This window comes from Planococcus citri, chromosome 3 (genome assembly GCF_950023065.1).
Source record: "Planococcus citri chromosome 3, ihPlaCitr1.1, whole genome shotgun sequence".
NCBI classification, from domain to species: Eukaryota; Metazoa; Arthropoda; class Insecta; order Hemiptera; family Pseudococcidae; genus Planococcus; species Planococcus citri.
Window position 1 is genome coordinate 33082925 of NC_088679.1, and position 13189 is coordinate 33096113.

At 31.9% G+C, this 13189-nt stretch overlaps 2 protein-coding genes across 3 annotated transcripts; both read left to right on the forward strand.

Annotated features, from left to right (window-relative positions):
* Nucleotides 1-2232: 2232 nt before the first annotated feature.
* Nucleotides 2233-6855, forward strand: LOC135839400 (esterase E4-like). 2 transcript variants are annotated; one of them, XM_065355406.1, is made up of 9 exons: nt 2233-2602; nt 2977-3114; nt 3202-3541; nt 3651-3841; nt 3932-4031; nt 4258-4442; nt 4532-4682; nt 4770-4896; nt 6356-6855. In XM_065355406.1, exons 1-9 carry the CDS (start codon nt 2411-2413, stop codon nt 6552-6554), a joined length of 1623 nt encoding a protein of 540 aa, XP_065211478.1. In that variant the 5' UTR covers nt 2233-2410; the 3' UTR covers nt 6555-6855. The 2 variants fall into 2 exon arrangements, with proteins under 2 accessions (XP_065211478.1, XP_065211477.1); XM_065355405.1 differs by having other exon boundaries at nt 2236-2602; nt 3932-4097.
* Nucleotides 6856-7436: 581 nt separating this feature from the next.
* Nucleotides 7437-11215, forward strand: LOC135839399 (esterase E4-like). Its single transcript, XM_065355404.1, has 10 exons — nt 7437-7655; nt 7968-8114; nt 8186-8342; nt 8426-8611; nt 8707-8900; nt 9664-9823; nt 9911-10098; nt 10172-10322; nt 10615-10750; nt 10858-11215. The coding sequence occupies exons 1-10, from the start codon at nt 7461-7463 to the stop codon at nt 11063-11065; spliced, it is 1722 nt and encodes a 573-aa protein (XP_065211476.1). The 5' UTR covers nt 7437-7460; the 3' UTR covers nt 11066-11215.
* Nucleotides 11216-13189: the final 1974 nt, after the last annotated feature.

A 13189-nucleotide genomic window follows, 5' to 3' on the forward strand; every position in this document is an offset into this window, starting at 1 on the left:
TCTAGATCACTTTTTGCCAGTTAAACGGTAGACTACGATGGAAAAAATGCACTTCGAGACCTATCAAGACATCAAATTTTAGACAATTCGGTATTTTTGCATGCCCTTTTTGATCTGATTTTGTTTGCACCAATAATTTTTACTGGTTCAGATATTTTTCTTGTTGATGAAGCTTGCTAACAATGCTTGCTAAACATTTAAGCGTTCATAGAAAACACATTTTAAGAGTTAATTCCTTTCTTTTATTCCATATTTTCTATTCAAGTTTTTGGATATTTAAAAAAAAACTTGAATTTTCGAATCTTTATACTTTTTTTATTAATTGGTTGTTCGTTATGATTAGGTAGCTATCTTTTTAAAAAAATGAAAAAAAAAATGACTAAGTACAAAGAACTGAATAAGTATTAACAAAAAAATTTGTAGGTAATAAGTAGGTAGATAATATTCGAGTGTGCTGTATATCATTTTTTCTACTTTTGCTTCTTTTTAATTTTGTCAATTGTTTCTGAACCATCACCAATCAGTTCGGTAGATCAAAAGTAGAGCAGTTACAGACCAAAGTTCAGCTTTCTACGAGTATAATCAAAAATATTGTATTATCTACATACATACCTATTTCGTTTTGCAAAAGTAGGCAAGTTTGAATTTTCGAAAATTCGTCAAAAAATCAAAGAATGAAATACAGTTTGAATTTTTTTTGAAAATTTTTGTAGGTACAATATTTTTAGATATTCTTTCGCTTTTTCTCGGTGCTGAGTGAAATGCCATTTTTGAAAGCACCTAAACAGATCTCAAAAATGTTATCCATTAAATTTCTTATTTAGGTATTTAAGGAGCTTACATGAAACATCTAAATAAATATAAGACTACCTATTTCAAATATTATTGTGACTTCATATTTTTCTATTTCAGTGCATAAATTTTGTAAAATTTTCTAAATTTTTCGAAGTAACAAATGTAAAAAAGAACCCATAACATTTATCCCTTTAGTTTATAAATAGGCAACTTGTACAGAATTTGAAAACATGCCAAGAAAAGTTGGTTGTGAATTTCATCCAACCAGGACCGGTTTTAAGGGGGGATTGAGGTGAACCGTGAAAATCCTCCCTCGTCCATCGAGCCCAATTTTTATTTTGAAAAACCATTTTTGATGACAAAAATTAATTATTTCCCAAGCATATTGGCGCTCTTATTGTGTCTTTCTTTTATTTGGGCACATATCACTTCATTTTTTCATCTTTTTTGAGTGGAAGAGGTTTTTTTTTCTTTCTCAAGCCTATACATTATAGCTGTATTCATACGCTATTTACTCGAAAGCAGTTTTTTGCCAACAGGTGTACAATGGCAAACAATTCGAGCTCCATAATACAATTTTTCATAGCCTTTGAGCACTCGAGAGGAAAAAGCGATGGGCATCATTAATTTCTGACCATTTTTGATTTTCCTCTTGCTCTTGCATAACTACCCCGGCGATAGCTTTCATCCTGGCATCTGTGTAAACAAAACACGGTTTCGAGAAGTTAGGGTAGGTCAGCATTGTTTCTTGAGCATGTTCTTGTTTGAGAGAGCTTCAAAATTTCTTTCTCGTTCAAGAATCCAGAAAAAATCTTTCGTTGATGAGGTTATCTGGTACAAAATGATGCACACAATTCGCTGATCTTGGATATGAAGTCACAGTACGTAGTATTGAAACATACCCAAGAAAGATTGAAGACCGTGAATATCTCGAAGTATCTCAAAATTGAGTCAGGATCAACTTGAACACCTTCTTCAGAGAAAATCATCCCAAGATACTTGATTTTTGAGTTTAGCACCACTTGGATTTTCGCAAATTGAGAGTCATTCCAGCTTTTTTGACTTTCTTGAGAAAAATATGAATGTGTTCTAGATGTTCACGAAGTGTTTGAGAATATTTATGATGATATCATCGACGTAAACACCAGCAAATTCTTCGCAGCATTTCAATACCAATAATAGTGCACAGATGAACGCAGCTAACGAATCAAAAGAGATGGCAAAATTACTAGCATGCTTTTTGACCCAATTATCCCCCTTCAAAGAAAAATCTTGGTACCGGCACTGATATGTAGGTACCTAAGTACCTATCTATAGCCAAACTATATAATTATGTTTTTAATGAAAACGAATTAGTAGGTATTTACTCGTTAAGAAACTTATCTATTTAATTTTGTTGTTCTTTTTCTATAACTTGACTGATAATACTTGTTTGTTACCGAATAAGTAAATAAAACACGATTTTTATGAAATATAAAAATGCAAATAGATAAGAATTGAATACCTCTGCATACAGATAGTGTCAAAATTATTGTGTAATATTGTTCAGTGTAGTGTGGATTTACAAACTAGAACCATATAGGCCTACAAGTGATTTTGGAAGTAGTGCATCATAATGAACAGATTTTTAGTTTTGATTTTGTTAGCAGAAAGTTTCATCGGTTCCGATTCAAATAATATTCCCAAAGTTCACTTGAATGATGGCGTAGTAACTGGAACGATTTACCAGACTGTTTATGGACGCAGTATTTACGGATTTTTCGGTGTACCATACGCTGCCCCTCCAATAGGTGATAATCGATTCGAGGTATCGTATTTTTTAAAATAATTCTCAGATTTTGGGAATACTCCTACCAATGAATTATTCTCTGTAACTAATTGAAGGGGAAAATCCATTTGAAAAAATCTCAGTCGCGTTTTCAACTAGGAAAATGGATGTCAACACTTCTTAAAATGAGATAAATTTCGGTTTGATCATTTTTTTTTATAAACGTAACATTTGAATAGCCAGGCTACAAGATACTTACCTATTGAATTTTTTTTTTTTTTTTTCAAATGAAAATATAATTCGGGATAAGGATAGGATACTCCTAATAAACCCTACTCAACTGTAAAATCACAAGTATGTAATAAAAGCTGCCGAATTCTATTCGAAGGCGTAAAATTGTTTACCTGTTCCAGTCGCCTAAATCGGTGAAACCCTGGATCGGCGAATGGAATGCTACAATTCTACCGACTCTTTGCTTACAATATACTCACATTAATTATGCCATTGTAGGAGAAGAAGATTGCTTATATTTGAATATTTACACTCCTGAAGTAAGCAAAATTTCTCCTCAACTGATTACTAACACCTTAAGCTATCTGAATAATATTTTCACATCTGTTTTACATTTGATGTATCAGTTACCCAGTGAAAAATCAAAATTACTCAATGTCGTTGTATATTTTCACGGCGGAGCCTTCATGTTTGGAAGTGGAAACGAAAAAAAAGCAGATCATTTACTCAAACAAAATGATATCGTTTACGTAAGCGTCAATTATCGCGTTGGAACTTTAGGTTTCCTCAGCACCGGAGACGAAATAATTCCAGGAAATTTCGGTTTGAAAGATCAAAGTAAAGCTTTACAATGGATCAGATCGAATATCGCTAATTTTGGCGGCAACCCTTCTCAAGTCACCATTACTGGAATGTCAGCCGGAGGTGCCAGCGTCCATTATCATTTTCTGTCACCGATGAGCGAAGGTAGCTGTATATTAATCCATTCATCTCGCATATGAATTTTACATCGTTTTAAGAATAGGTACCTTATTGGATTTTTACTCGCTCGTACGTACAATTTGAATTATAATAGGTTTATTTCAACGAGGCGTATCTCAAAGTGGATGTACTCTGGTATCGTGGGCGCAACCTAAAAATGTCCCAGAAAAAAGTAAACGTTTGGCTAATTTACTCGGTTGTCCCACTCATTGCACCAAACAAATGCTTAAATGCTTGAAAGCGAGACCGGCTAGAAGAATCGTCGAAAGCGTCAAAGAATTTATGGTAATGAGGAAATTCGTTATATTTGTACCTTCTTCGTGAGAGGTTTCAAGTCATGATAAACACATTCATCATATCGTACTTGTACTATAGCCTTGGCGGTATAACCCATATTCACCTTTTGGGCCTGTTGTCGAACCACCTGGACCAAAAAGTTTCCTATCGGAAAAACCGATCGATATAATTCGTCAAGGTAAAGTGAAAAATATCCCTTGGTTGATCAGTGTAACCGAAGATGAAGGACTATACCCAGTTGCAGGTATATATACTTTTAATACATGATATTTTATAAGTTGGATGACAGACTTTTGAAAAAGTTCAATAAAAATTAAAAAGTTACCTATGTTTAGAAACGAGTAAAAAGATTTAAAATAAACATCCCTGATGGCTTTTGATATGTACTTATAATCTATCCACAGATTTTCTTTATGATGACCAGCTAATGAAGGAAGTGGATGAAAACTGGAATAACATAGCTCCTCACTTAATGGATTATAATTATACAGTTGCTCCAGAACTTATAAATTCAGTCAACGAACAAATTCGTCAACACTTCTTAGGAAATGAAAAAATTTCACCAGCTAATTACAAACCTTTAACAAAAGTAAATTAATTCATGTCGTTTTCTAAAGACTTGAAACGTTTCCCGACACCGACCTATTTTACATTGTAATTTTTTGTTAAATGTTACAGCTGGTGGGAGACAGGCTATTCACTGCTTACATTGAATTTGCTATTCGAGAACAAGCAAAATTTAATTCTGCTCCAATTTATTATTATAAATTTAATTACAGGGGCAAATATAGTCTTTCTGAATTTTATTCCAACAGACGTGAAAATTGTGGTCCGTATTAAATCCACAAGTAATTTCATGTAGGTACCTACCTAATTTAAGGATGAAAAATATTTAATTCTTATGGGGTTTTTGCAGGAGTCAGTCATGGAGACGACCTGCAGTATGTTTTAAAGGTATCTTATGGACATCCTCATGAAGAAGCTACCGATCAGAAAATGGTGGATTTTATGCTTAATCTTTGGTTATCGTTCATCGATTCCGGGTAATAATTACATATTCATTATTTATTACCTACCTAATCAGTACCTAATCATTATGGGTAGCATTCTTTCATCGAAAGTAACATTTCTAAATTTAAATTTGGAATATTTCAATTTTTTTAAAAATTGTACCTACCTACCTACCTCCGTTCCAAATTTTCAAGTATGAAAAATGTGAGGAGGTAAACGGACATCAATGTGTAGAATCCGAAGAAAAAAATATGGCACACAAGTTTTGATTAAGGAGAAGACTGAGGAGTTATGAGATCGAATTTAAATGCGCTAGGTCTACGATTTTATTACTAATCTACTTTATAAATTTTGAATTCTGGTAAAAATTAGTAGCGCTTTTGCTCTCAGGGGTATTGAGAAGCAATTTAGTAAATCAATCTGTTTAAAAATTAATAAATAAATACCATTTTAAAAAAAAAACAGTGAAAAAGGTCTCTATGATTTTTTTTATATTTTTAAATGATGGCTTTCAACTTTATACTCATTGTTAGCTGAACTCTTCGTCATATTTTGAGCTTTTCAAATTTTGATGATTGATTTTTTATTCTTTATTAATTATTTTCTTCGAAATTTAAAACAATAATTAGCCATCATTTTTTACAAAAATTTGGCTAAAAAAAACAATTTTTTCAATTTTAGCCAGTTTGGAAAGTAAGAGGATTTTCAAACTGACATCCTCTGATTTGAACAAAGACAAAATGGACCAGAAGAGTACGTCCTGAAACTCCTATATCCAAAACTTTAAATGTTGAAGTTCATTTTTGGATTTTTGGAGAATTTTAAAAATTTTAGAAATTAAAAAAAAACTGCTTTTATGGCGATTTTTCAACTTTTTTTATTGTCACATGGACTTTTGTTTTCAAATAAAACGACTGAAACAGGCTTCAGTAAGTTTATAAAAGATGTAGGTAAAAAAAATGGTTGAAAAAACTACCTCGATTTTTAATCAATCAACCCTTTCATCTCCTCAAAAAAAATATCGAAAAATAAAATGTAAAATTTCTTGAAAAGTCAACTGACAACCAACTCCTTTCGCAACGATTATGGTGAAAATTTGAGTAAAACTCAAGTAGGATCCAATCGATCAAAATCTGAACCAACAAAATTTGACTCGACAGGACAAGTTTACATACTTCATGCAAAAATTGAGTAAAACATAGTAAGACTCGACTTCCTTCATCATTTTTTTTTCAATTTTTTGTCGTTTTTAAAGTTTTTTTTTAGTTTGGTTGACTTTCAGCGATTTTTTAAAAAAATACACTAATTTTTGTTATTTTTAGATTGACTCCCAGGCCTCATCCCTCAGCCTAAAATAAGATATCAATTTTAAAAAATTGATTTTTTTCTCATCTTTTTTTGTATTTACCTACCCTCAACTTAAAAACATTCTCATAGAGAAAATAAAAAAGGACCATTTAATAATTCAACATCTGAATTTTTTCATTTCAGGAAACCTCAAATAGAAAATATCTCGTGGTCTCCGGTTTCAAAAACTCCGGCAAAAGATGGAATCACGTATTTGCAAATAAATTCTCCTTTCGATGCGAGAATAGAAAATAGCAAAGATACGAGCGTATTTGACTTTTGGAATTCTTTATTGCACGAATATGATGTACAAGACGAACCTCTACGAGGAGACGAATTATGAATCATGGGTTATTGACTCAATTTTTCGTACTGACAAAATAAATTATACTCAATTTAAATTACATTATACCTATTATTGTTGAATTCTTCGCAAATAATCCGGATTATTTCATTATTCTTTTATAAAACCTAATTTAGATGCAATGCAATGTGGTGAATAAATAAACTAAGTATTAGATAAAGTTGTACTCAATTTAGCTAGTTAATTCGACCATTTATGGTGTCCAAAGATTATCTTTCCATTATTTCAGACAAATAATACTGTGTTTGGATTTAGTTACCTTAATAAATAGAAAAAAATACTTCTTTTTTATTGATATCTTTATTCACCATACCTACTTATCATTTGAAAATTGGTTCCATTTGAATACATGTTTTTTATACGATAAGGATTTATTTTTCTCTTTGATTAAAATCTATGACATTAAAAAATAAAACCAGATTTTTGAAATTCTATTCTAATCCTTCAAACAATAGTTCGGTATTCATCACATATTCCACAAAAAAATATATATATAGGAACCTTTCAAGTTTCAACATTTATCCAATAAAATTTGCGTACTTTCCTACAACTAACTATCTCATCATTTATCCTTAAATATGAGTCATATTTTAATTTATTGCTGACTAGTCGAGTCTCCATAATTCAAAATTTTCAAATAGAACGTCTTTTATATGCATATCTTAATAGCGACAGATAAGGGTCAAATAATTTACGAAAAACTATACTCGTAAGTTCGATAGCATATAGGTACCTATTCAATTTTTATCTCTACAAGCAACAAGGTTGCGAAATTATCCATCTGTATCACAACTTATTTACCTAGGTATCTACAGCTTACGGTGATATAAGGTTTTGTCGTAGAAAAAAGACCACCAGTAGTAAAAAACCAAACATATTCCAACCATGTTTGTTTCGTTGTACAGTATAATATCGCTGCTGTGTTTTATCAATTTGGTAATTTGCAATTCCCAACCACAAGTTACCATTCCTTCAGGAACTGTAAGTGGAATTGATATAACTTTATCAAATGGCAAAATAATCCAAGCGTTTCTTGGAATACCATATGCACTTCCGCCTGTGGGAGAAAATAGATTTGAAGTAAGTGAATAGGTACCTATACTTATCTACACGTGTAGTATCAATTCAGGGACACAGGTGACTGGTAGGAACAGGAAAATATCAACATATAAAAACTATTCACACAAAATGGGAGCTAAAAAGATGAAGCAATAATGAAGCTCCTGGCTGTGTACCTTTAATGTTGAATATACCTTGAGAACTTTCCAACTGAAACCATTCAAAATGTGATTCAATCAATTCAATAAAGGCTACAAATCGTCTTGCTCTTAGTTGAACTCTATAAAAATAAAGCAGTTGACGATTTTCAATAAAAATATTTTTCAAATTCAGGAACCAAAACCGTACGATAAATGGGAAGGCATATGGAATGGATCAACATTTTCAAGATCCTGTATGCAATTCTCTTTACTAAGCGATCCATTGGAAGCTGTAACAGGAGAAGAAGATTGCCTTTACCTGAATATCTTTACACCAAAGGTAGGCTCACCTGATCTTCTTGGACCTGAAATTGCCTAATCCTCACCCTATTCAAAAATCTCTTTCACTAGTTACCTCAAAGTTCGACTCAACCTTTGAACGACGTAATTGTATTCCTTCATGGTGGTAGTTTCATGTTCGGAAGTGGTAACTACGTCATACCAGATTATTTGCTCGCGATGCACGATGTAGTCTTCGTTTATATAAATTACCGATTAGCTATGTTTGGTAAAATAAACTTAAAAAGATTATAAAAAATCGTATTCAGATGAAGCTACTCGCGATCAACGAGCTTAATAAAATTTAAAAAGGATTTTATAGCACCGACGACGACGTGGTACCTGGTAATAATGGATTGAAAGATCAAATAATGGCGCTTCGATGGATACAGCGAAATATAAATAAATTTGGTGGTAACCCTAGAAGTGTGACTTTGGCAGGAAATTCGGCTGGATCAGCGAGCGTGCATTTTTTGCTATTATCAGAGCTAGGAAAAGGTCAAGTTTGTGTGGTTTACTCGTAATTACTTGTACAATGCCCGTGAAATTAATCGAATTAAATTTTTTTGTTCGTAAATTGACTTATTTTGCAGATTTATTTCATAAGGCAATAATGACCAGTGGAACGGTTCTACAACCTTGGCTGTTATTAGGTAAAAGCGTATCTGCTATCAGTAGAAAACTAGCGTCGATAGCTGGCTGCCCTACGAAATCTACAAGGTCAATGGTGGATTGCTTGAAGACTAGACCGTCTATGAAACTTGCCGATTCGTTTAGAAATTTTCAGGTAGGGGTTCTTTTGAATGACCTTGATTGATTCCTCTATCAAAAAAAAGTAACTTAATCCAGAGCAATGCTTTAAAATTTAAAAAATGAAAATTTCAGCAGATTCTAATTTAACTTTTGAAGTTTTGAAGGTAGGTAGGTAAGTATTAAAAATTCCCTACCAAAATGGGCTATCTGTGAAGTTAATTTAGCAAAAAATATATCATTTTTGTTATGTCTTATAGTTATACCAAATTGAAAGTTTTTTTTGTTCTTCGTCAAAAGTTACACCAGAAGTAATGTTCAAAGCCAAAAAAAGATCAATTAAAATGTTTTTCGAAAAAATTTGTAATTTTTTGATTTTTTTCCCCAAAATTTTTACTTTTTTGTAATTCCTTTAATTTTTGAAATAGACCATTTTGGTAGGTTAATATGTATCTTTTTTCGTTTAAATATCACAAAATTTTTAAAAATTTATACCTACGCATGAATCTGTAGAAAAAAAGTATTTCATTCTACAAAATAATATTCACAATTCAGCTATTTTATATTTTTCAAATATCGATAAAAATTAAAACGTCAACATGTTTTTTTTTATTTAAGTATTTTTATTTTTTGTAGCGAAAACAAATTTTGAACTAGCTAATAGCACATTGAAATTCAAAAAAAGTAGTGAACAAGGATAAGTAGATACTTACCTAGGGAAATCATGCAGCTTAATTCAATTTTTAAAAATTGAGTGAATGATGAACAGCTTCCATTGTTTTGATTACCTATATTTTCAGATTTGGAGACATTTAGGATATTTATTTGGACCAGTCATTGAACCTCCAGGAAGAAACAGAGTACTTCAAGACGATCCTTTGGTATTGATAAGAAATAAAAAGGATACCATACCTTGTTTAGTCAGTGTTGTTCAAGATGAAGGATTTGTTGGACTGAACAGTAATGTTTTTATCATCCCGAAAATTTTGAGGTACAAGCAGGTATTTATAAAAATGGATATCGTGCTTAAATTTGAAATTATTTCAGATTTTATAAATAATGAACGGATACTCGAAGAATTAGACAATAACTTCAACGCGATTGCTCCTTATATGTTGTTTTACTTCCACAAATTACCTGAAAATCAGTATTCTAAATTTGCTGATAAAATACGTCAACACTTTTTCCATAATCAGTCCATCATTTCGGATGAAAATTACCCAAAATTGATTCAAGTAAAGAAAATTCTCATTTTTTTGTTTTTTATTAGAAGGCAAATAGCTTTAATTTACGTGAAGTAAATTTCAGATGCTCGGAAATCGTTTAATAACTTCAAATGTTGAATTTGTTATTAGAGAACATACTGAACATAATTTTGGGCCAATTTACTATTCTGTATTCAATTACAGTGGTGAACATAGTATACTAAAATTATATGCTGAACCTACATCCAAAAGAGGTTAGTGAATTCCCAGGGGAAAATATTGCATAGATCTGTTAGATAATGATAAGGAAATATTCCCTCTTTGAGCACATCTTGGAGCAAATGCACGAATTTTGGCAACGCTATTCGTCTGACCTGTTTGATTGATTTTGAGTAGACCTATTTAAATCTGTTTAATTAGATCTGATGAGCTCAAAATTTTGATCTCACCAAGACCGGATCAGATCTAATCATTTTCCCTTGGTGATTCGATGGGTTGTATTGTATGTACTTATTTCTATGAAATTAATCAACGATGGAATTACAGTTTTAGGAGTGAGTCACAGTGACGATATGATATACCTCATGAGAAGTACTTTTCTTGATAATAAATTGAGAAGGCCGGAAGACATGAACGTTAGCAAATTGATGGCAAATATTTGGGCATCGTTTGCTAAATCGGGGTAAATTATCTGCTAATTATGTACAATGTTTTTTATTGGTATATTTTGTAAGGAGTCATAAAATGATTTTATTATAATAATCGAATAATTTTCTTATTTTATTACAGCAAACCTGAAATTAATACGACGAATTTGACTTGGCCAGCTGTTTCCCATGTTCATAAAAAGGGTATAGCGTATCTTAGAATAAACTCAGCTGACGATTTGAAAATTCAGTACCGGTACTCAAATGATCAGAAAGCATTCAATTTCTGGAACAACAGTTTGAATGAATTTACAAGTTCAAGTCAGAAAAGAATCAACGACGAATTTTAATTTCAGGAAATTCTATGAATATACTAACTTTCTGTGATACCATTTATTATATGTACCTCTACCTACCTATAAATTTATTTATCTGTACCTTGCTACTGTTACCTGTTTTATGCTATCCTATTAATCTAATTAAAAGAAGTAGGCATTCAATATCGATTTTTAAAAACTGAAATGCTTTTGAGCATAAGAATGATTTTCAATTTGCCTTCCAAAATTTCGTTTGGTGACAACTTTTTAAAATATAGGTACCTATCTCATTTTGACGATCAGCTGCAATATTACCTACCTAGGTACCTACCTGAAACGACAGCGACGTAAAAAAACGACAGCACGTAGAATGGTGATTTAATCACTATAACGTTTGAAAATTGTCATCCACGTACTCAATTTAATTATTTTCAGTGATAGGTAAGTTACATATGCTTCGCTATATATGTATAGGTACTTGAAGTATGAATGAAGACACAAATGACAAGAGATTTTTGAGCTTTGTATTGTACGTCTACGTATACCACGTAGTGTGATGGAGGAGCAACAAGTAGGTATATTATAACATGCGTTCATTGTGAAAATAATAAACCCTGACAACTGTTATCGCAGATGTTTGCGAGTGTTATTTAACACCAGATAGAATTCAACGTCAGAGCTGCTACCTTTCGGCTTGTTGCTGTTGTTGTTGTTTTTCAAACATTACAACTACCTATACCTACGAAACAGGACGGAAATTTTATACGCTTGCTTCAAAGAAAAAAAATTCGCGACAGCGTTTCTCGTCAATTTTTGAAATTTTCATTGCTGAGTCGCTGGGACTTGCAAAAAATCATATTTTTGAGTTCTTTTTTAATGGTCGAATACGAGTAGGTACTTGATCTTTGCTTTGGTGTGTATGTATTAATATTTTAAAACTGACTGATAGCAGATCAGAAGTGACCATTTAATATTTTAAAAACATAGAAATCATAATTAAGTTATGCCTATGCGTATTAATTTGGTGCCAATTGTTCATTTAAAACATGGTTGATTTAGGCACTTACTCGTATTTCATTATTTACAGTATTTAGTAAACATTTACGTCACGCTGTATCGATAATTAATCCTGACAAATTACTTAGGTACCTAACTATAGATAATACAAATACAAAAAAGTTATTATTACCAATGATTTAAGTTCTCTTATCAGTGAATATTACTCGTATTCTTCCTTCCCAACTCCTAAATACAAAGTAATCGTGTTCGTGTTCTCACGTAAAACATATGAGTACCTACCTACGTATTTAATAAAATTAATCAACGAGCTTTTTATTCGTTCCCCTTCCCTGGGGTCACGTAAATGTATTCGTGATACAAGAAAAAAATATTTCCCCGATTCTGTTTCAATCACCTATTCACCTATGGCGTGAAATTGCACTCGAATGAAGTTATAAACCAAACCTTAGTTTTTTTTTTTAAATGAATATGAAACTTTATCCATGAACTACACGAATAGACACGAACGTCGTATTGCAGCCAAAAAACCATGTGCATTATCGGATAACAACATCCGGTACCGGATTTCCACTTCTTTGGTCAAATTCACCTATATATTGTAGTGAGGTATAGGTGCCTGCCTAGGTACTAATAATGAACGCGTTATCTCACAAATATTTTAAACTGGTTTAGTTTGTTTGGTGCACGGAGATGTACCAAGACTGGCCACCGAGTATTCATCTACGTGATTGCGCAGTTGGTAGTCTAAACATAGATAATAATTATTAATTTAGAATAATTATAAGAAAATTAGAGATTTTGGAATTCGGAGAAAATCATGGTAAGAAATGCTCGCATGGCATAGAGATATTCCACTGAGAAGTTGAACTGGTTCACGAAACTTTTTTAAATGAAAGTATGTGTTACGAAGAAATTTTTTATGAAATTAACTCGTCATGGCCGATTGGTAGGTAAAGGAATGAATTCAGTTTAAAAAAAAAAGTACCTATACCTACTTTTAAGAATTCAATGGTTTTCTTTGAACATTTTTTGATAGATTCTCACATTACAAAGAACAGCTTTGTTCAACTTTCTTTCCAATTCGAAAGAAGTCAATTTTATCTATGTATTGTAAAAAGAGTGAGAAACAATCAGATG

Coding starts and splice junctions, on each gene's coding strand:
- LOC135839400 (XM_065355405.1), top strand. CDS start 2,411: ATGAACAGATTTTTAGTTTTGATTTTGTTAGCAGAAAGTTTCATCGGT. Junction 4,098..4,257: donor AGGACTATACCCAGTTGCAG/GTATATATACTT, acceptor ATCTATCCACAG/ATTTTCTTTATGATGACCAG. Junction 4,443..4,531: donor ATTACAAACCTTTAACAAAA/GTAAATTAATTC, acceptor TAAATGTTACAG/CTGGTGGGAGACAGGCTATT.
- LOC135839399 (XM_065355404.1), top strand. CDS start 7,461: ATGTTTGTTTCGTTGTACAGTATAATATCGCTGCTGTGTTTTATCAAT. Junction 7,656..7,967: donor TGGGAGAAAATAGATTTGAA/GTAAGTGAATAG, acceptor TTTCAAATTCAG/GAACCAAAACCGTACGATAA. Junction 9,824..9,910: donor AGGATTTGTTGGACTGAACA/GTAATGTTTTTA, acceptor AAATTATTTCAG/ATTTTATAAATAATGAACGG.